This window comes from Zophobas morio, unplaced genomic scaffold (assembly GCF_036711695.1).
Source record: "Zophobas morio isolate AGI-343-1 ecotype UQ-CSIRO unplaced genomic scaffold, CSIRO_AGI_Zmor_V1 ptg000047l, whole genome shotgun sequence".
Lineage (NCBI taxonomy): Eukaryota > Metazoa > Arthropoda > Insecta > Coleoptera > Tenebrionidae > Zophobas > Zophobas morio.
Genome location: NW_026972152.1, coordinates 178,354 through 199,969, shown reverse-complemented (window position 1 = coordinate 199,969; position 21,616 = coordinate 178,354). Strand labels below are relative to the sequence as shown.

Sequence of the window (21,616 nt, the reverse complement as noted above, 5' to 3'; positions counted from 1 at the left end):
TTTGTTATATGTAAATACTTATAAAGTGTATTTCCTTCCGATTCAATTTTTTTTATAAACAGCACCAGCGTTAATTAGAGAATTGAGCTTATTTTAAATAGTGATGCGAGACCAGAGATTGTTTCTATTTGATATATATAGTGAGCAAAAAAGTATTATGTCCTCACTGTTATAACTTTCTATCCTTCTCTTCTCTCAAATATCCGATTTCCTTAAGTATACGCCAACTTATTGATTGAATCTCTTACAGCTATAAGGTATATATAAAAAGATAGCTTCAAATCTGCAAGCACAGATAACCTTGTGAACTGTTCTTATTATAAAGCTAAAACGTTTATACCTACCTAAAAGCGAATTAAAGAGACACCTTTATTATATTAATTTATATAAATGTGTGGCCTGCATTGCCATTTAACGCTGCTGACTTACGAAGAATGGGACGCACTGCTAGGCTCTAGATTTGCCTCTGGAGAGCCTTCTAAAAGACTATGAAGTTCCAAAGTAACTTTTTCGCTTAGCGAAGTGGAAGGACATCCGGCTTCATGCATCTTAACGAAGTAGTAAAGAGCTTCTTTCACTTTTCGGTGTTCGAGTAAAAGCAGGATGGCGGAGGAGTAGGCTCCGCTTAAATGCAGAAGGTCTGCTGTGCTTCTTGCTGTAAGCGACCGATCGGAAACTAATTTTTCTAGGTACTTCACTAACTTTATCCCTTTGGAAATTATTATATATTTTAAGTACAGCTGAAGTATATTACAACGTTCTAGCAACCTCTCTCAAGACTGTTACAGTGTAAAGCACAAGTAAACAAAATTTCAAGGATTTCAAAATTCACAGCCTCTTGGAAAGTTATGAGCCGAACTCCCAAATCCAATGCTGCAGAGGGCAGGGGTGACCCAAATTACTTTTAAGAAGTTGTAAAAATATATACTTGATTGAAACCGCTTTCATGAAGGTCACTTTGCATCAAAGATAGTAACAATTTTCGTATAAAACCATAACAAAGCGGGAAACCATTCGTTAAGATACTTTCAAAATAATCAAGAGCTGTCAAAAGATTTATAAATACAAAATTTGAGATAAATAGTGCAAAGTAAACCTCGTGACTGTTCCTTCTTTAAAAAGTAATTATATATAATTCGGTTATGCAGTAAAAAGTCGTTATAAGGTGGATTCAATTCCTTAATTTCTTGTGCGTATTTTTTAACTACAAGAAAAGTATTAAGCTAGTTATATAATATAGCGTCCTTAATGAAAAAAAAAGGGGAATGAATCTCATTTTTAAAGTATTTCTAAATAATAAAAAAGTTTATTCTATTTTGCAAGGCGCTCGTACTTTCTTATTTGCATGCAAACTATACAAGGATAAACCGGATTAAGCATTTAAATTAAAAAACAAAGCGAATAAATTAGCGGCTTAGTGAGAAAATTAGGAGCCCCAGTTCCGAGTGTGTACATACCGTTATCATAATCCTTATGTTTAAATAACATAGTAAATAACTTTTCATATATTCCGTTTGGCACGGGCTGTCCCAAAAGTTTATAAAAATCAAAAAAGAAGAGACCTGCGTGATATGTATAAGTTATAATAAAAAGTTTATAATTCTTCTAAGTTTTTTACATTCTTCCAAGCAATCTTCTTTATTATAAACCTCAAAGTTACTGAGGCAAAGTTGGCTAAGTGAATTTCTTATAGAACTTTGATTATCCTTAGTACTTTCACACCTAAGTTTATATAATATATATAAACGAAGTAATAAAGAATCTTTGTGAGCAAGTTTACTACAATAGCAAAAGGGAATAAGCCAATTGAGTATGAGAGTTTGAGATTAAAAAAATCAGATAATTTTCAATAGTGACATCTGAAGCAAAAGGATAGATTAAAAAAAATATCGTAACAATTTTTTAAATGACCAAAATTAGGGGCTGAACTAAAGTTTGATAATATAAGTTTAAAACTTTGAAGAGCTTTCGAGTGATTGTTGGAATTAACGTAAGCCTAAAAGTGTTTAAAGAAAAGTTGTTTTATATAAATTATTAGTAGACTTTATTCAAGCTAATGGCATCGTCAAAACTCAGAGTCTTCCCAATCTTTTGTAACTCTTCATAGACCTCTACGTCCCAAATTGCTAATTTACTTCTTAAAAATAGATGGGTTGGAGTATTACTCCGAGAGGATTTTTTATTAGGAGGAGGAGATTCCTGAAATTTAACCTTTGAACCTTTGTTTTCAGAAGTACCTTCTTTTATACTCTTATTAATATTATATTTACTGTCTTTCCATGTATTTCCATTATGGACGCAACTACAAAGATAGAGGGATAAGTGATTGTAACTTACTTTGTTATCTATTTTATATAAAGAATTTGTCCGTTTAATTATTAAACTTCTAAGAATGTTCATCTACTAAGTTAACTACGATTACTACTCACAGCGCGAATTGTTTATATTAGACTTCAACTACTATCCACGGGTTAGATTAACCAAAAGATAATCTAAAATATTAATACTGGGAAATGATAATGTAAAAATAGTGTTAATTAGTCGTAGCATAAAATATGTCCGTACTGTTTCTAATGGCCCCCATTACGTATTACTAGTTAAAAATTTTATTTATATATAGTTTTATTCAATAGTTGCAATATTTTAAATTCTCGTTTGGCTCGGTCTGACCCCTGGACAGTATATTAGGGTTAAAAAAAAAGCTTATCTAATTAATTTTTTTTGTAGGTGTGGGCATTGATAGTATTCTGTGTCTTGCTTATAGTAAAAGTATTAAATATCATACAAATTCTTTTATTCTTAACTCCTATTGAATTTTACTTGGTATCTGAAGGTAACGTCACCTTTATAAAGATGGCTGGGCGCTGTGTATAAGAATAAAATTCAATAGACATTAAAGTAAACGACATTATCAAATATGAGGCAATAAGAGAGCAACAAGTATATCAGAATAAAGACGGACAGACTAAAAAAAAACACAAAAAGAACAACAGATCACTGTAACACTAAACAGATCATACAAGAACAAGAGATTAGAACAGAACTCCGTAGCAAAAAAAGGGATCCCAGATCATGAGAAAATAAACACAACTTGGGTTTCTCCCTGTGCATGTAGGATGGTGTAAGTACTTGTGAAAAGACTGACAAAAATGGCTGGGAGCGGCGCGGTTTTATATATAGTACTAGTACTATAGTCTAACTATAGTACTAGTAGCAGACACTAGTCTGTACAGTGCAGCCAAGCCAGTCACGAAATGCGCCGTAACGAGCCTCGACAAAGTATAGGTAGAGTGTGCTACCAGCGCCATAGTACAGGTACAATCCAAAGCGTCCAAAAGACGCCGCGAAAGATCATACCTCCATCCTCCGGATCGAGGATCAGACTGTAGAACCATTACTCAATAGGTAACTCTTGCTATAGCGACGTTCGTCTTTGCTCCTAACCTTCAACTATAGTAGTGTGCTACATAACTTAGCAGCTTTCGTCAACCCTTTATAGTTAAGAGATTGATTACGACTGACTATTCATTGATTTTCACAAAGGAGCATCTCCGAAAGGCAATGTAGTACTCAAAGCGAAACTCCCAAGATAAGATGCTGAGGAGCTTTAAAGTCATTCGTTCGCTACAAACTTCTCGTATCTTTCGGCTAGCTAAAATTTGCTTCCACGAATACAGGTAAAGTAGAACCTGCTTAAAAACTCTATCTAAGTGACGTTTTTTGTCAGTTTTAAAGGAAGTTCTTTCGAACCGAGCGTCTCTAACTTGTCATAAGTTGGTTAGCTATTGCTACCTGAGCCTTTCCTAAGTAGCATCAAGCTAACGACTAAGAGCCCCAGTCAGGAAGGTACCATAATCACGATTCATTGGGGGGGGTGATTAATTCGCCATTAGCTTTGAGTTTAAAAGAGTAAGCTAGCCATGTGTAACCTGAGTTTAATATAGAACCCGAGTCAACAGAGGGCTTGGAGAAGTGTAAGGGACGAACGCCGCCGAATAGTAGAGAGTGACATGGCCCGACCGAAGATTAGTCTACATCTCAATGCTAGTCCGTCTTAGGATGACATTCTTCCGAGCGACGTAGATGGAAACCATTCGTAACCCTTGAGAACTAAACGTCACTTAGACGCAAATTTTATATATAGGACCTTCTGGGTCACTTGTACTCACAGGTGCCTGGGAACCGCAGTTGCCGGCAAGTTCTTACTAACCTGCAGCGCGTACAACCTAGCACGAATGCTCAAAAGATAAGAGCAAATAGCCCAAGGCAATGCGTTAAGTCTACCCAGTCGCCAATGTGTCTGACTATACAACGACAAAGGTCTTACCTTCTGTGATCAAACTACTAAAAAGGCTTCGACACAAGCTCGTGCACCGATAAGGTAGATAAGGGCACGAGCGAAAGTGCGAAGCGAGAGCAAGTTAATTAGCTTGCTCTCTTATTACGTGTTTTTAAGCACCTTAAGAGTGCCAAAAATTTTGTTCAAAAGAAAAAATAGTGCTTCTACCTAGTAAAATAATAAATAAAGAAGATAAAGAAGATAAAGTCAAAGTAAATTAAGTTAGACTAATATAGAGAGAAGCACTCTTTTAACAAACTCAATTTTTTTGCTAATTTATATTTTTATTTATTTGTATTTAATTAGATTTAATATTGTTAATAACTTAAGTTTTATACTCTATGCTACTGGTTAGTATATTTCATTATGCTAGTTATCTACATATATTTGTATAGTAGTATGGAGCAATAGCGTATTAATGGGTATTAGATAGTATTACTGCACTCTATTTTAAAATGTAAATTATACGATTTATTTTAATTTATTTATAATGTTTAAATTATTTTTAAATGTACAAGTTTTTACTTTATTAGATTTAACTTGATCTAATTTTACTTTATTGAATGATTTTATTAAATTTTATTAGCTTTTATAAGAAATATCAAAAATATATTAATTTTAATTGTATTTTTATTCTAATAGAGTTTATTTATTGTAAGTATCTGTATGATAATTAAAAATGGTATTTAAGTTTCTTAGATTTATTTTTTTCTTAATTTAATTGTTATTTTAAAACTTACACTAATTAATTTATTGTGTTAGTTAATTTAAGTTTGTTTCTTTGATGTTTTTTGATTATATGTAGTTTGCGATTAAGATTTTATTATTAAATTTGTTCAAAATTACTTGGTTATTTTAGTTTAATTAGTTACGTATCTACAGCGTATTTATACAATTAAATTTAAAGGACGTTAGCTCGACCGTGTTAAACAAAACGATTAAGTGAATTTATTAATTCTAAACTAACTACATATAGTAAGGTTATCACTGTAAGCTAGCCTTTACTATTCCTGCTTTGTTAAGGTAACTGTGTTTTCTTATGTAATTGTATAGATTTGTTTATGATCAAGTTAAGTTAAATTATGTGAAGTTATTAAATTGAGTTAAATCAAGGCAGGTCAGAGGATTGTAAAAATAGGTTTATTTGATAGTTAAATTACCCTTATATTTTATAAACTATAGTTCGTCAAAGTAAGCTAAACTAAGCTTAAACATTAGGATAACTTACTGTAGCACGCTATGAAATAAAATTTAATATAATCAAGCTAAATCACTTCGTAAAGCTCTATAAACGTGTTAAGACTTTTGTAAAAAGTTAGCTTTTATTTGTTACATTCTTGTGTTAGCTATTTATATGAGTAGAGGTTATACCCAAATTTTTTTTTTTTTTTTACTTTATAGGTTTAATGAAACCTTTAACCATTTATTTTTAGTGAAAGAATACATACGGAATATTTATTTATTTATTTGGTTAGTAGTCTTTTGAAGTATTCAACAATTAAAGTTTAATTCTTAGATAATTGTATGCTTCTAGTATTGTTTATCATTATGGCAGTTTTTAGCTTTCATATATTTAACCTATTAATAATAAAACATTATAATTGACTAAGTTTACCTAGAGTCTAACGGTTAGATTTCAATATAAGGTAAAGCACTATTGCTTCATAATGTTTTAAGATATTTATCAGGTTTTATACTTATTTGTTAAGGTGTTTTTATAGGAGCGCTAGTAGATCGCTGAATAAGTAATATAGAATCCTTAAAAAAGACCCTAAGGTTGAAGCGAACCCTTTATATTTATAGTCTTGACGTTCATGACGGTAGCCTGGATGTTTATGTAGAGGCTAATAATCTCTTTACACTATTTAACATTCTATCCACCTGTAAAAGGTACCTGTTCATAGTTCAGGAGAGTGGTTCACATAAAAATTTTAATCATTTAAGGTTAGTGAGCAAAGCAATTAGAATATGCATTTACATTAATATGCTATAAGGAATCGAACCTTAAACCTAGGAAGATTTTACCTAGATAAGTACCAGCCTTAGCCTGGTTATAGTTATCATTTCCAATTTAATTTATTACTCTATAAATAATAAGAAGATCTTGGCCCTAAAAGATAATAATACACGAAGTTTAGAAGTAAAAATACTACAATTGGGAATCGAACCCAAATAGGAGGCTCTTAAGATCTCTGCGTAAACCTCTTCGCCTTTGTAGTAAAAGTTATACTTTGGTATAACAAAACTAACTAACACTATAGAAATGAGAATTAAATCATTATACCAAACTATAAAAAGTAGAGATTTGGGAGCGGCGCGGTAGTATATATAGTACTAGTACTATTAAGGAAGCACCAGTGACTAGTATCGAAGCCAGTCACGAAATGAGCAGTAACGGACAGCGACACAGGCTAAAGGTACAAATAGTACTCGTACTATACAACATGTCAAACCTAAGGTCAAACATGCATCCTTCGGAACAAAGGAACAGACTACAGTAAACATCACTCATCACTAAGCTCTTGCTAAGGCGGCTTTCATCTTAGGTACCCCGTCAACCATAGTAGTGTGCTAAGTAATTTAGCTATTTTCAACTCAGCTTTGTGTATTGGTTAGTATGCATGAGTTTAAATAGATCTTCATTCACTACGTCTAAGGAGGAATAGCTGCAGAAGGCAATGCTAGGACTCAACGTAAACCTACGATTCAAGTTAATGAGCTCGAAGCGTAACACAATCCAAGTCATCCGCTCGCTATAAACTTCTCGTAGCCTTTCGGCTAGCTAAAGTTGCGTCCACGAATACAGGTAAGGTAAAACCTGCTTCAAGACTTAGACCTACAACTAAGTTTTTGTCAATTTTAAGAGCATGTCTTTCGACAAGTGCGTCTCTAACTTATCATAAGTTGGTTAGCTAAGGCAACCTGAGGCTCTCCTCGGTAACGTGTTGCTAATAACTCAGAGCTCCAGTCCGGAGGTACCATAATCACGATATCCTAGGTTGGTAAATAGTTATTTAAACGAGTCCAAGCTTCAAATCGGAAGCTAGTCATGTGTAACCTGAGTTTAATATAGAATCCGACTCAGCAGAGGGCTTCAAGGAGATTCGTTTGCTAACACCATCAGATAGTAGAGGGTGACATGACCCGACCGAAAATAAGTTTATATCTTCACGTCATTCCACCCAAGGATGACAATCTTCCAAGCTACTTAGATCGAAACCCACGGTAACCCTCGAGAACTAACATTCGAGTAGGGATGTATTTGAATATATAGGACCAATCTTTTTGGCCACTTGTACTAACATGTTCCTGGAGACGGCAGTTGTCGGCCAATCCTGACTCCCATGCAGAGTGTACATCAATGCCGGATAGCTCAGATAAAGTAACCACCAATCAAGCCAGCCGCTAAAGGCTCAATCACCACCGCTGAGGTATAACGATAATTACCTAGCTTTAAATCATGACCGCATAATAGCCTAGATGGCGATGGCCGCATGGGCAAGGAAGGAGGCTGGCGAGAGGCAAGCGCTCAAGATACAAATAGATACGAGCGTTAGCACAGAGGCGAAGGTGCCTCGAGAAGAGGTTTCTCTTCTCTTATATGCGATGTTTTGAGCACCTTAAGTGATGTAAAAAAGAAAGCTCATTTAAGTTAATATTAGTGTTAATAGCTAGTAAAATAATTAATAAAAGGTTTAATAACTTTAGTTAAATTTAAGGCTAAGATTTATATTTGTTTATGATATGATTAGAATGTTTAAGATAAAAGTTATAAGCATATATTGATTATGTTATTTTTAAGATAAAATTTTGTAGAATAAAGTCACATTTTTATTAGTGATATCTTGTTTATTAATCAGATCACTTTAATTAAAAGTGTTGTCAATAATGAGGTTACATTATTTTTAAGATAGCAAATAAATTTTAGGATTATATATCTTTAAGTTTATGGTTACTTATATAATTGCTAAAGGTTTAAGACCTGCTCCTCTCGTAGCGAGGTAATTTTCTATAATTTAGAAATAATCGTGTTATCTAAGGTATTTGCTTTTAGGTTTATTAGCTTGTTTAGGATAAGTTTTAAAATATTTTTATTGTCTATTTGTATTTTTAATTGTGTTAAATAACAGGGTTTAAGGCATTATTTTAGTTATAAAAGACATAAATTTAATATATTTTTGTACAGTTATTCGGATAAATATTGATTAGATTGTGTAAATAAGTTAATCAGTTTAAAATAAATCTTTATAGATAATTTAAGAGACAAGGTTTATAAAGCATTTTTATTAATCTAGGGTTAATATTATTGGGGATAATAATTAGGATAGATCCAGATGAAGTTAGTTTTGTTGGTTACATTGTAAATTAAAAGAGCGATAACAATTTTGATATCATGTTTTGTGTTAATTTTATTTTTTAAGCTTAGGTAAAGGCATGAAGGATTGACCTAAATTTATATAATTTTAGTTGTGTTTTAGGTTTTTATTAATGAAATAAAGGAGTTGTAAGGAACGTATGTGACTCAGGAGGTCATTTTATTAGATAATCTAGATATGCTTGTCCTTGTTTTATTCCTTTTACTGTATAACATCTAATGAAGCTAAAGTTTACTGAACTATTTAGTTGACTTAATGAGTAGTATATTCCTGACATAAATATATTAGTTCCAATTAATGAGATAAAAGAACACCGGCTGCTAAAATATTTAAATGCATCGAAAGCATCAGGGTAGGATCCTACTCTTCTTTGTAGACCGTTGTAACCTAAATGATGTTGTAATAAAAAAAGTGAAGTTTACTCCAACAAAAATCAAGATAAATACACAGATCACTATGCATTCGTTATAGTTTATTCCAAATACAATAGAGAAACGTGCGAAAAATGCTGCAAAAATAGCAAAGACTGCACCTAATGATAGAACATAATGAAAGTGAGCTACTACAAAATAGCTATCATGTAAAAGTACTGCTAAAGAACCGTTTGCTACTATAACTCCGGGTAAACCTCTTAACATGAATAAAAACACAAAAGCTAAAGCAAATAGCATGGAGGTAGTAAATTTAGTTTGACCTCCAAATAAAGTAGCTAATCAAGAAAAAATCTTAACACTAGTAGGTATAGCAATTACCAAGGTAACTGCTGTAAAATAAGCCCTGGAATCGGTTAACAGTCCAACTCTAAATAAATGATGACTCCAAACTATTCAACCTGTTACACCAATAGAGATCATAGCTAAAATCATACCAAAAGGCCCGAATACAGGTTTTAAGGTATAGTTAGTCATAATTAGAGATATCAAACCAAAAGCAGGTAGAGCAATAATATAAACCTCTGGATGACCAAAGATTTAAAATAATACTCATAAAAGAGGATCTCCTCCTGCTGCTGAGTCGAAAAAGTTAGTATTAAAGATTCTATTTAACAAAAGCATAGTTAAAGCAGAAGCTAATACATGTAAGGCAGTGATGAGCAAGAATGAAGTAATCAAAGTGACTCGTATAAATAGGGAAGTATTTAATAAAGGATATGAATTAGATCTCATTACTAAAGTAGTTACAATAAAGTTAATAGATGAAGCAAGTCTAGAAATGCCGCTAAATGTAAAGCTAAGATTCCTAGACCAACGGAAGGACCGCTGTGTGAATCTATCCCAGATAGAGGAAAGTAAAAAGTTCACCCAGTTCCAGCACCTTTTTCAATTAAAGTAGATAATAGTAAAAGAATCAAATTAGGAATTAACAGTCAAAATCCTAAGTTATTTAGCCTTGGGAGTAACAGGTCTGAGCATCCTAACTGTATAGGCACTAGTCAATTGCCAAAAAACCCATTCACTATGGGCGTTATAAAGTAAAAGATCATTAGCAACCCGTGGGAAGTTATGACAGTATTGTATGACTGACCGTCATCTAGTAAGTTACCTACAGACGACGATAATTCAACTCTCATTAAGACAGACGTTGTTGTACCTAGTAAGGCAGCAGTCAATCCAAAGAGGAGGTGTAAGATGTCGATGCTTTTATGATTAGTACTAAAAACTCAGAGATTTATACGATTTTTCATTAACGATTAAAAAGGGATCGAACTCTTATCGTTGATTAGACAAATCAAAGTTAAACCTTTTAACTACTTAATCTAAAGGATAAAGTTAAACTAACAGTCTATACATGTTAGCTAGTTAAATGTTCTACCAAAGTAAAACGAAAAAAAAAAGTAAGGTTTAAAAATTTTCTCTTAGTTCACTAGGGTAACCTGTCGTCCACGAAGTCGACAGGCGACTTGTATAAAGCAAATTGCCCCAGAAGCGATAGCTTCGACTGGGATTCCTAGGTAGACAAAAGAGGGAATCTTTACTTTTTACTTTCTTCTACTTCGGTAGAATGATCTAATTATCATTTCTAGAGTGGTAGTTAATTTTTTTCTACCAAAGTAGAACTTGGTTAAGTATTTAAGTGGTATAATCTTCTTTATCCTAAAGTCAATGGTTCGATTCCATTCTTACGCATAGCTGCCTAAAGGAAACTAACTTAACCTTTACTGATCCCTTTGGTGGCTAATTTACTTTGTAGCTAAGGTCTCTAAGTTAAGCTTTATATCTCATTCTAAGCTTATACACCGAACTCTAAGTTTTAAACAAGCCTTGGTAAGCAATATTTCGAACCTTATCTTGGCTCCCTTTGTTAGGGTTGAGACACCAAGGTGAAACAACCTGCTTCACAACTTTAACTGAAAGAGAAGAGGTATAAACTAGTTAGCATCTTTACCGCTAGGAAGTATTCTTGGTTTTAACATTTTAACCATAGTTTAACATCTAGACTATGCTACTGTGCGAAGCTAACGTGTAGTAATCTGGTGCTTATTTTTTAGCATTGACGATTGGTTGAGAGATCTGCTAGAGGTAATGAATTATCTTACTATTTATATTTTAACTTTCTATCTTACTATTTATAACTAATTATTTAACTTTATATCTAACTATAATTACCTCTAACAGATCTCTTTTAGTTTGCATCAAGGTTATCTTCCCGAGCCTTGTCATCAAGAAGGAAACTAACTGTAAACTGGTTATAAACTTTTACATGCCCTTCCCGATCTAAAAGTTATTCTACACACGTTGACTAGTTTTCTGATACAGTTAATTTAGCACCTGCTTCTAGATTTTGGGTTGTACTCTGTAGCTCAGGCTCTAATACAATGATTAGCTTCAATCAGGAAGGTACCATAATCGACTAAAGTTAATACCCTTCGCGCGCATTCGATCATGTCACCGAAGCTCAAAATAATAATTTACATCTTAAATTTTATATTTTATATATTTTTATATCTTAAATTTTATATATTTTATATTTTTTTATATCTTAATTTTATATAATTTTTTAATTTCAAATTATTTTTATTTTTATTGGTGCTTCTACCTAAATTAATCTAACTTACTTTGATTTTACTTTACTTCATCTTCTTTATCTCTTATTTTCATAGGTAGAAGCACTATTTTTTTATTTTTGACGTAAATTTTGGCACTCTTAAGGTGCTGAAAAATACGTAATAAGAGAGCGAGCTAATTAACTTGCTCTCGCTTCGCACTTTCTCTCGTGCACTTAGCTACTTTATCGGTGCACGAGCTTGTGTCGAAGCCTTAATTTGACTTTGACTGCAGAAAGTTAGACCTTTGTTGTTGTATAGTAAACACTTTGGCAACTGCATAGGTTTGTGCTATTGACGGTAGCATCGACTGTTTGCTCGAACCTTGTGAGCATTCGTTGAGTTATGTACATCCTTTATACCAGTAAGGACTTGCCGGAAACTGCTGTCCCCAGGTGTATAACAGTATAAGTGGCCCAAAAGATCCTATATATTCAAATACGTTTTTAACTTTAGGTTATTTCTTGCGGGTTCCCGATGGTTTCGATCTAAGGCGCTCAATAGGTTGTCATCCTCGAAAGGGATACCGTTCGGATGTAGATTTATCTTGGCTTTGGTCATGTCACCCTCCACTGTCCGATGGTATCACGACAACGATTATCCTTCAGGCCCTCTGCTTAGGCGGATTCTATATTAACCTAAGATCCGACATGGCTAGCTTACTCTTTTAAGCCTGGACTCGGTGTCTGATTACTTAACCAACCTAGGGTCGTGATTATGGTACCTTCCTTTGCTGAGCTCTGAATCGTGAGCTGAACGGTATCGAGGAGAGACTCAGGTTGCAATAGCTAACCAACTTATGGAAAGTTATAGACGCACGTGTTGAAAAACATGCTCTTGAAAATGACAAGAACCTAAAGTTAAATAAAGTCTTTAAGCAGGTGCTATCTTCCCTGTATTAGACTTGTGCTCAGTTTAGCTGACTTTGCTGTCAAGAGAATTACTCGCAAGTTTAATGACTTTATAAAGGTATCAATCAAGCAATACCACACAAATAGATAACTACTGTTTACTTGTCTGACCTTTTAACGTTGAGTACTAGCCTCGCCTTCCGGAGACGCTCCTCTGTCAAAATCAAGGGAAGATCTGTGGGATTCAATTCATTCACTATAAATGATTGATGAAAACAGCTAACTTGCGAGCACACTACTAAAGTTGAAGGTTAGTAGCCAAGACGAACGCCGCTTTAGCAAGAGCTTGCGTTCAGTGAGGTTGCTATAGTTTGTTCCTGTTTCCTCAGGATGCATGTTTAATCGTACCTTATTCGTTTAGACATGTAATATAGTACTAGTACCATATTAGTGCACTTGTGTCGCGGCTCTGGCATAGCTCATTCCTTGGGCTTTGACTGGGCTACGATGCCTGTGCAATGAGTACTCTTTACTCCTTGGTACTAGTTACTATATACAGACTATAGTACTAGTTCGACATATATAACCGCGCCGCCCACGTGCGCTAATTAGAGGTTGAAACGGGGCATTCACTCGGGAAAGGAAGGAGCGGGGTCATATACGGTCTCAGGGTAAAAAGCAGACGATAAATTAACCTTGCACCCTAGGAGTTTGAGAAAGTTGACCCCAAGCTTAGAAAGAAAGTAAGGGCCGCGATCAGAAATCATGTTTTTTAGGAAACCATGTTTATCATATTTTACACATTATATAATTTGATTAATGCTAGGAAGGGAACAGTTATGGACTTAAGTTTTGGATAGTCCACGCACAGCGGTATTTTATTATTATGTTTCTTAACAAAAAAGCAACTAGCTCCTATAGACTTGAAGAAAGTTTGATCTAACCTCTTTTAAGCGCTTTATCAATATAGTCTTTAAAACATTCAAGTTTCGGAACGGTATATTTTTCTTATTATTTGGTAATGAAAAACCTTCCATCAAAGATATTGCTAAGTCTTAAGGAGAAGGTGGTGGAAGTTAAGATGCAGTAAAAGTAATTTGCATTTTAAAACAACTTTTTGTTATACGAATGGATTATACGCTTTCAGAAAGTCTGCGCATCTACTGCATGAACCTATTCCTCAAGCAGGCAGATACAAATACTTTAAATACCACAAAATTACTACTTAAAAACGTAGGTGGATGTCCCTTTGTTTTTGCGGAACATTAACCACATAGAGTGTAATCTACAACTTATTCATAAATGTCATAAAAAACTTTTGAAACTGGCTTACTAGGGTCAGTAATTACCCTAGCAGTTTAATAAGATAGACTCAGCTTATGACGCTTGCTTCGCACCATGCATTAATCAATTTCTTAGATATGTTCAAAGGGAGATATGGTTAAGGTTATGGTTTATTTTATTAATCTATGTTTCTTAAATTCAAGTAAGCCAGTTATATATGCGTATTGCAGTTCTTATTACTTTACTGCTCCTTCTTTCTCCACTGTCTGTTATAGTTCTGGTTGTAAAGAGCATCAACCCGCGTCTATGGCGCAATGACTTGTTAAGGAAGTTCTAGCCGCACCCTCGCTTACTAGAGGAATTCTATTTCGGAGCACTGATCGTCACACCTGTAGCAGGTTGGTGCTCTAAATATATAAATAAAAAACTAAATAAACAAAAAAAGTTTATCCTACTCATGTGGACCCTTGTCTTTTCCCTTAACAATACTCGACATCGATTAAAACATTAAAAAGCATACTAAACAACCTAATTAACCAAAAAAAAGTAGTGTTTTAATGGTTAGTGGGAATACGTAAAGTTTATTATTAAAAGAAAACAATTATTATATCACTTAATAGACGTTTACTACATTTTAAAAGGCACAAGTATAGTTATCATACGTATTGTAAAATTTTTAATTGTAAAATTTTTAACGCTTAGCACAAGGAGCTAATTCAAAAATAATGTTAAAAATTATTGTTTTACCTAAACTATAAAAATACATGAACTTATAACCGATAATATCGCCCTACGCTTTCACGGTAGCTGATTTAAATGTCTCAGGGCAGCCTTTACTTACATCTTCGGGTTGACTCGCTGAATAGTAATATCATATTTCGGGATTTTAATTTGTAAAGTAATAAAAGAATGCGCTAAATTAAATACTAACTTTATTAGGTTATTATTTTCAAGCAAGTAAATATTTTACTCCTTTCAGTACAGATTTATAAGTCAAAGTTATTCCCCTAGGCTAAAACGGATTTTTCTATATTTTTATAATTAACGATTTCTTTATATACTTTAAGAGAATAGAAAAAGTAATAAAGACGGCGGTATAAGGAAGTTAAAAGTTAAAAAGTAATATTCTGTAGTTAGGTGTAAAAGTTGCTATAGCACAAACAAAAAAAGGACCATTCCAAGTATATTTCGCTATGTTAAATCGTCTTCTGTAAATCTGATATTTAGTTTTTTATTATTTGTAAGTAATGCCTCTTATATAAATTTTCTTATAAACTTTAATCTTTAAAATTATTCCATAACCCTATTAATTTTTTTTGGGTATTTTCGTTCTTTTTATTTGGCTTCACCACTCTTCCGGGATAATTACGGTGATACATATTTACTGTGCGTTTCGTAATATCTTTTTTTGTTTTTAAGTTACTATATGCTTCATGCTAGTAGAAATAAAAACTTAGTTAACAACTTCGACAACGTCATATTAAAATACTAACACAATTAAAAAAAAAAAGGGCTTAATAGCAACTCTTACGTTTAGAGAACTGCTACTGGGCTCTTTAGTTAACTGATATACTTTTATTATAACCCAGGCGTATACTATAATCGTTTCCTACATAGAATAAATAAGCGGTCTTTGACCTAGAAACTAGGATTTAACTTGATAAATGAGCTACTGCACATACCTATTAAACTTTATAACTCCCGTTAATTATTAACGATCTCGAAAATAGAGTAAAAAAACCTCTATAATTTTTTATAAAAAAGGGACTGAGATTATAGTTAAATTTTTATAAAATTATTTACAAACTAAATATCATATATTCCTATAAATACACAAAAAAATAGCTTATGTTATAGTTAATATTTAAAATCTTCTTAATCGTGTAAATATTATCTTAATGTAAAGTTAACAAAAAAAGCCAATAATAGGGTCTCCAGTTAACTTTAAACAGCCAACGTAAATATTGTAAAAATTTACACAGCCCCCAGCGGGGATTGAACCCGCGACACTTGGATTAAAAGTCCAATGCTCTACCAGCTGAGCTATAGGGGCACGGATATGAGTGGAGTCCATAAAATATTGGTAGATCTCTGATAATATTTACCAACGGTCACAAAACAGTTGCTTCAGTGAGTGTGCTCTAAGTCCACACATATAGTCAAAAAATTAATAACATTTATTTAACTAGGTGTTGAAATGTTCAAGAAATCTAAATAAATTATCTAGTTCGTTAAATTATTTAATAAGCATCTCTAAAGATGGAATGCAGTCAACTCATTAATTGTTAACATAAGAGCGTAACATAAAATGGCCATTGCTAAGGGGGGGAGTCTCCGGTTCGAAAAAGTTGTAAGAGTAATTATAAACCTTGAAATATAAATCTACCGAAATTGCTATAATCCAAACGGTGTTAAATAGCCGCCGTTTTATTAAGCAAAAGTTTTAAAAAAAAATTTACTTTTTTAATTTATAAAACGGAATTTAAAAATTTGTATTTATAACTTTTAGGAAAATATGGCTATTAACTGAAGAATTATAAAAGAATAATATTTTTTTTGGCCTCTAAAGTTAAGAATAAAGTTAAGAAGCATATAGTACCTTATTTAATATTTACATAGGCGCTAGAAAAACTCATAAAAAAGTTATTTGTTTTACTAAAACCTCCCTTCCCCGTCATATTAGTGCTTACTTGTCGCACTTAAGATTAGTGGATCAATAAAGGTTGTAGTTTGTACTAATAAAAATATTATCTGTAAATGTTCCATACTCTATAGTAAACAAAATTAATACTTATATGTTTCGAGATAGTGTAATTTTTAAACTATGATTTCTTATAAATTTCGGTATATTAAAAAAGAATGTAAATTTAAAAAAATTTAAACCTATTATTGCATAAAATAATATTAAAAAACATTAGAAAAATTAACATATTAAAATGAGCTCTCTAACAGTCTACTATATTAAAAACGCATGAAATCATGTCCGCTGCAATAATACTCTTTTAAGTCTTTAAATAAGGGTAACAAAACATTTAATCAAATATTTGATAACTTTTTTCCATATTGAAGCACAAGCATATAAAACACATCTTCTTGTGCTTTAACAAGAAAGGAAACCAAAAATTACTAAACTTTTTTGATTAAAATTCGGAAAACCCCAATAGCTGGAATTCAATATGTTTAGTTCACATTTATTGAAAATATCCGAAAAAAATTACTATATTTACAGAGCACGGAACCGCTGTATAGAACGCGCGTGGTTTAGTTTGCTTCAACTTGACAGGGTTTATCTCAGTTTCATGTACAGGTCGTCTTTTAATCGACGCCACTCGTCGTCTTGTTAATTGGTTCATAAAAATTGTTGCAAGGCTGATAGAAACTGTGAACGAATGCGCTAAACCAGTTCAAGCAAGGCTTAGAAAAGAACTCTCAAGCTCATTTTATGTTATTAAGTAATATTTCTCATCTAATGAGTAATTTCTCATGACTATAGTCTACTCCGTTGGACATCAAAAATGACGGATCAACTGGATGGATAAGGTAAGCCACATGGCACTTCCAATCAGTTCGGTAGAACCAAAAAAAACACTAAGGTAGTTCATTGCACCCTAATTAGTCGTCATTTGTGTTGACAGGTAATGTGGGTGGCATAGGACACGCACTGAGAAAAAAAAATTGTTGGGTATAACCTAACTACTTTTGTGTAGGTCAAGCTAATCCCAAGGGAGAAGATGGATACGGAATAGAACTTTGAATTACGTGTGAAATTGAACTGTAAGAGCGCATAGAGCATACTATTAGGTATATAATAGCACCAGGGTTTAATTAGTTTAAAACTAGCTTAATCCGAGTCAAAATACCATTTATCTGTCGCAAAAGCTAACATCGTTGTGATTGCAGCTCGAGCGAAAATAACATTAAAATTTATTAAAGGAAAAGTTAAAAATGAGGGTACAGACTCGAACGTCGAGACCCACGTTTAAGCGCGAGCTGAAAGTAGTTGCTCTAAAAAGGGAAAAACCTCAAGTAGACAATAGACTTTGGGCAAGTTCTAATCATATCTGTGCTCTTTACCCCGTGAAATCTGCCCGAAGATAATCATTTACCATGACAACTTGGAACTTAATTTTATTTAAGCCCTTAAAGGCTCTTTGTTAGTAGGTAAACTGGGATTGCCCAGTTTACTACATCCAGTGGGTTAGTTTAAACTCTAAACGGAGTGGTGTTACTAATTTGCTCACCCTTAATCCATCAAGGTTAGTCCGCACGATCACTCTTAAAAATGGGAAAAGATGAAGTTGGTTTTATATCTTAGAGAGATCCAGTCCTTTAGGTTCTAAAGAGTCATGGTAACCATGCTGATTTTCAGCATCATAACAATTGAAACCTAACCTTAATTCATGACCGGGCAAAGGCTCCGCACATTTCGCATCGAGATAAAAAAAAATAAAAAATTTGGATGCAAGTACTTTGCAAAACATCGAGAACTCTCGCTTCTTCTAGCCTTTCTTTCGTCAATTATTAAACCCATCTTATGATTTATTTCTATCTCTTTCTAGAAAAATTCGATTTAGAGACATGTAAGTAGAAATTACTTTCATACTTTAAAACTTACGTAATTGATTAGAATTGCTATGGGTTTGGTTCCGCTCCAATAGTTGATAAGGTTGAGTTTAAAAAAATATAATTTTTTTTAAAGATTTTTAATTTTCCAGGAGTTGCATCGATATACTAAAAACTGCGTAAAATCGCTAGTGAATTGGAATGATTTTATTCCGAGGTGGCTATTCTTTTGCGTATCCTTTTATGTGGACGCACTTTTACTTTGTTCTATATGCAGACTATCGTATAGGTCGATGCTCGCTTTACTCGAAGAATTAAGAGAGCACAAGATTCTTTTGTTCCTATATTAAAGGTTGCCGGTTATCTTTGTAGACTTTACTTCGCAACGCTATGTGGCGGTTAAATTTTAACTGTAAGTTTGATCTTTTTCAAGCACCAACGATGCCCTTAACATCCCTAAAAGGATGCTAAGAATAAATTTACAAAAAGTGTGCTCGCATGATTGTTACAACGAAGTCTCAGTAGCCAGGTTACTAGCCAAAGACAAAGCATGATTACCAACATGCACTTTCGTCCAATGACTATTCACTCTCCATATAAGTAAGAATTGCTTCTTGTTTCCTGTTTCATGTTGTACAAGTACTTGAACGAGACTCGGACTATAGTTTAGGGTGTCTTCAAAAAGGAAGCCCGCCAAAAAGACTTGTAAAGTCTAATCCTATTATAAGAAGTAAGCATTATTTCTTTTAGCCACTTTTTAGGGAACTAATTAGTACTGACGCATCCACTACTTAGCTTATCTGATTTGAGCACCAACTCTAAAAAGTCATTTAGTTAATGTGGGACTAGGATAGAATTCAGTCGCACACGTAAGATATAACAAGAATCTTTTGTGAGCCCCAAAGTGGATACAAGGCAAAAGTCAAATCGTTTTTTTAAACGAAGACAATTTATGCTTATCAGCAGATATATTTAAACAAAATTGGAATTGGTAACAATAATGGTTATTTCATGTGGTCTCCTGTGGCTGACGTCTTATTTAAAAGATGGACGTTTGTACGATCTAGATTGCTATCCTAGGGAATCTTCAACGTAGGGCAGGTTAACCGAATTCAAATCATATATGCGCTTTCTTCTCTAATCTGTCTACATTATTTCTGGAAACCCATAGCAACTTAGTTGCGAAAAAAAGCTTCTGGCGTACTCTTTGATCTTGCAGAACAATGAGGCTTGCATAATGAATTATACTTTAATTGTTCTGGTTAATAAGACTATCTTACTCCTTAGAAGGGGTATTTTCAATTGCAAAGGTCTAAAAAAACCATGTATAAAACTACGCTCGTCTAGCGTTTTATCGTCTCGCTTTGACCAACGAGATGTTGGCTTAAACGTCTTCATTTAAAGCCTCACTTGACGTTGTAGTGAACTTACTTATATGCGTTTTTTAATACGAGGTGAGTTTTTGCTATCCTTTGAAGGAGCACTTCAACTGTACAACTGTGTTGGTTCGATGTTAAACCAGCATTGAACTGAGGCCTAACAATTATACTAGCAGACTCTTTAATAGTTCAGTTGGAGCATGCATTTCCGAGTAATGACCTATCATACGGGCCCGAGTTGATATCTTCCGGTTTTCTAGTATTTTGAATGGCTGGCAATAGTGCTCATTATGTTAGCCTTTGAGCTATCTGATGGATTTTAAACGAAAAAATAGAATACTAACGTGAGGCATATTGTAATACTTCAGTCACGAGACTGCCCCGTAAAGGAGAGCACTGTCCAGTATCTAAAAATTCAGTTATCTTCCCGCGGAAACTAGAACAGTCCACATAAATTGAAGAAGTGTTGACCTATTTGAAAATATTAAGCTTAAAAAGAGTTGTTCTGAATACTCGGTCAAATATTTGCCTTACTCTACTATATTATAATGTTTATTATACAACTTTTGAACGTATAGCTTACATTATATGTTTTGCAAAAAGTTAAAACTCTATGTGGTGATGATTTAAACTATTAAGATAGTTTTTTTAATACAGTTAGGTAAGGCTATAAAAAATTGTTTTGGTCACAGTTTTTGAATAAGAAGATTGTTTACATCTCTTTCCACTACGGTAACACCCATTGCGAAGTGATGATTGAGGTGTACGTTCGCGATTTCTGACTCGCCTTAGAAAGTTCGGGGAGGAGGTGAGGCAGTTGTCACCAATCATTCGCACTCGTTCAGTTGGCCATATCATTGGCTGTTTAGATGCGCCATTAGCTTTTTCTTGCTCTTTCGGTGAAGGTGGTTTAACACCTGTTTTGTCCTCAACGCCTCAAAAGATCATTATAATTCAAATAATTCCCCGAAGTTCCACATATTAGCGCTTTTAGCTCCTCGTGAAGGCAGTTAAAGCGGTGCATAAACTCTAATGTCGTCGTTGCGTTGAAGTGAGCTTCGGACACCGCACACTCGAAGTCATATAGAGCACTGTTTAGTTAAAACTGTAATCAGTAGTACTGTAAACGACAAAAGTTTCTTTTGGAAAATTCAGTGCATTTTTATCAAAATTTATAAAAACGATGAGATATATAAAAATGAAATGAATATATAAAAAACAAAATTTAAATATGTATAACGTGTTGGCATATGTAATGTAAATGATATATGTATATAAAGTTTGTAAAAAATAAAATAAGAGTATAAGCACGTTAAAAGGAGACATTTTTATAGACCGATTTCCGCGCTGCATTATATCGATGGTCTATTCTTAGTCAAATAGTCGATTTTCAGACCAGCCAAGAATGTGCAGTAGTATATACATAACGCGGTAACAAGTGTATAAATTTATTCAAATTTAAAAATAACATTATCACTGTAGTTATAATTCCCTTTTCACTGCTACAAAGTTTACAATAAAGAGCAGAGCCCAAGAAAACTTTGCCGTGGGAAGCTCATCCTTGGATATTTGATAGTTTAAGGATCGCAGTAGAATCATGCTTAATTAATCAGTTCTCATTAGCCAGCGTTTTTGAAAATGATTGGGACGGAGGCCTCCCCGCTTAGGTCTGTTATATAGTTATTTCTGTATGAATTTAGTCTTGTAACGGTATATCAACAGGAAAGAAAAATTCAATTGTAATTATTTCATAAGAACACCCTTTATGGGGGAGGCTGCAA

General features: G+C 33.4%; 1 protein-coding gene, 1 long non-coding RNA gene and 1 other non-coding gene across 4 annotated transcripts; all 3 read right to left on the bottom strand.

Annotated features, from left to right (window-relative positions):
• Positions 1–418: 418 nt before the first annotated feature.
• Positions 419–1,503, bottom strand: LOC135142449 (uncharacterized). Its single transcript, XM_064074151.1, has 5 exons — positions 1,458–1,503; positions 1,097–1,204; positions 940–1,044; positions 769–873; positions 419–709 (listed from the first exon to the last, which is right to left on the bottom strand). Exons 1-5 carry the CDS (start codon positions 1,486–1,488, stop codon positions 426–428), a joined length of 633 nt encoding a protein of 210 aa, XP_063930221.1. The 5' UTR covers positions 1,489–1,503; the 3' UTR covers positions 419–425.
• Positions 1,504–15,873: 14,370 nt separating this feature from the next.
• Trnak-uuu (transfer RNA lysine (anticodon UUU)) lies at positions 15,874–15,946 on the bottom strand. The gene has a single exon. It is a non-coding gene; the product is annotated as a tRNA-Lys (tRNA).
• A 4,020-nt stretch (positions 15,947–19,966) lies between these two features.
• Positions 19,967–21,015, bottom strand: LOC135142482 (uncharacterized). 2 transcript variants are annotated; one of them, XR_010282544.1, is made up of 4 exons: positions 20,753–21,015; positions 20,552–20,696; positions 20,199–20,306; positions 19,967–20,144 (listed from the first exon to the last, which is right to left on the bottom strand). It is a non-coding gene; the product is annotated as an uncharacterized LOC135142482 (long non-coding RNA). The 2 variants fall into 2 exon arrangements; XR_010282543.1 differs by having other exon boundaries at positions 20,552–21,015.
• Between the last annotated feature and the right edge of the window lie 601 nt (positions 21,016–21,616).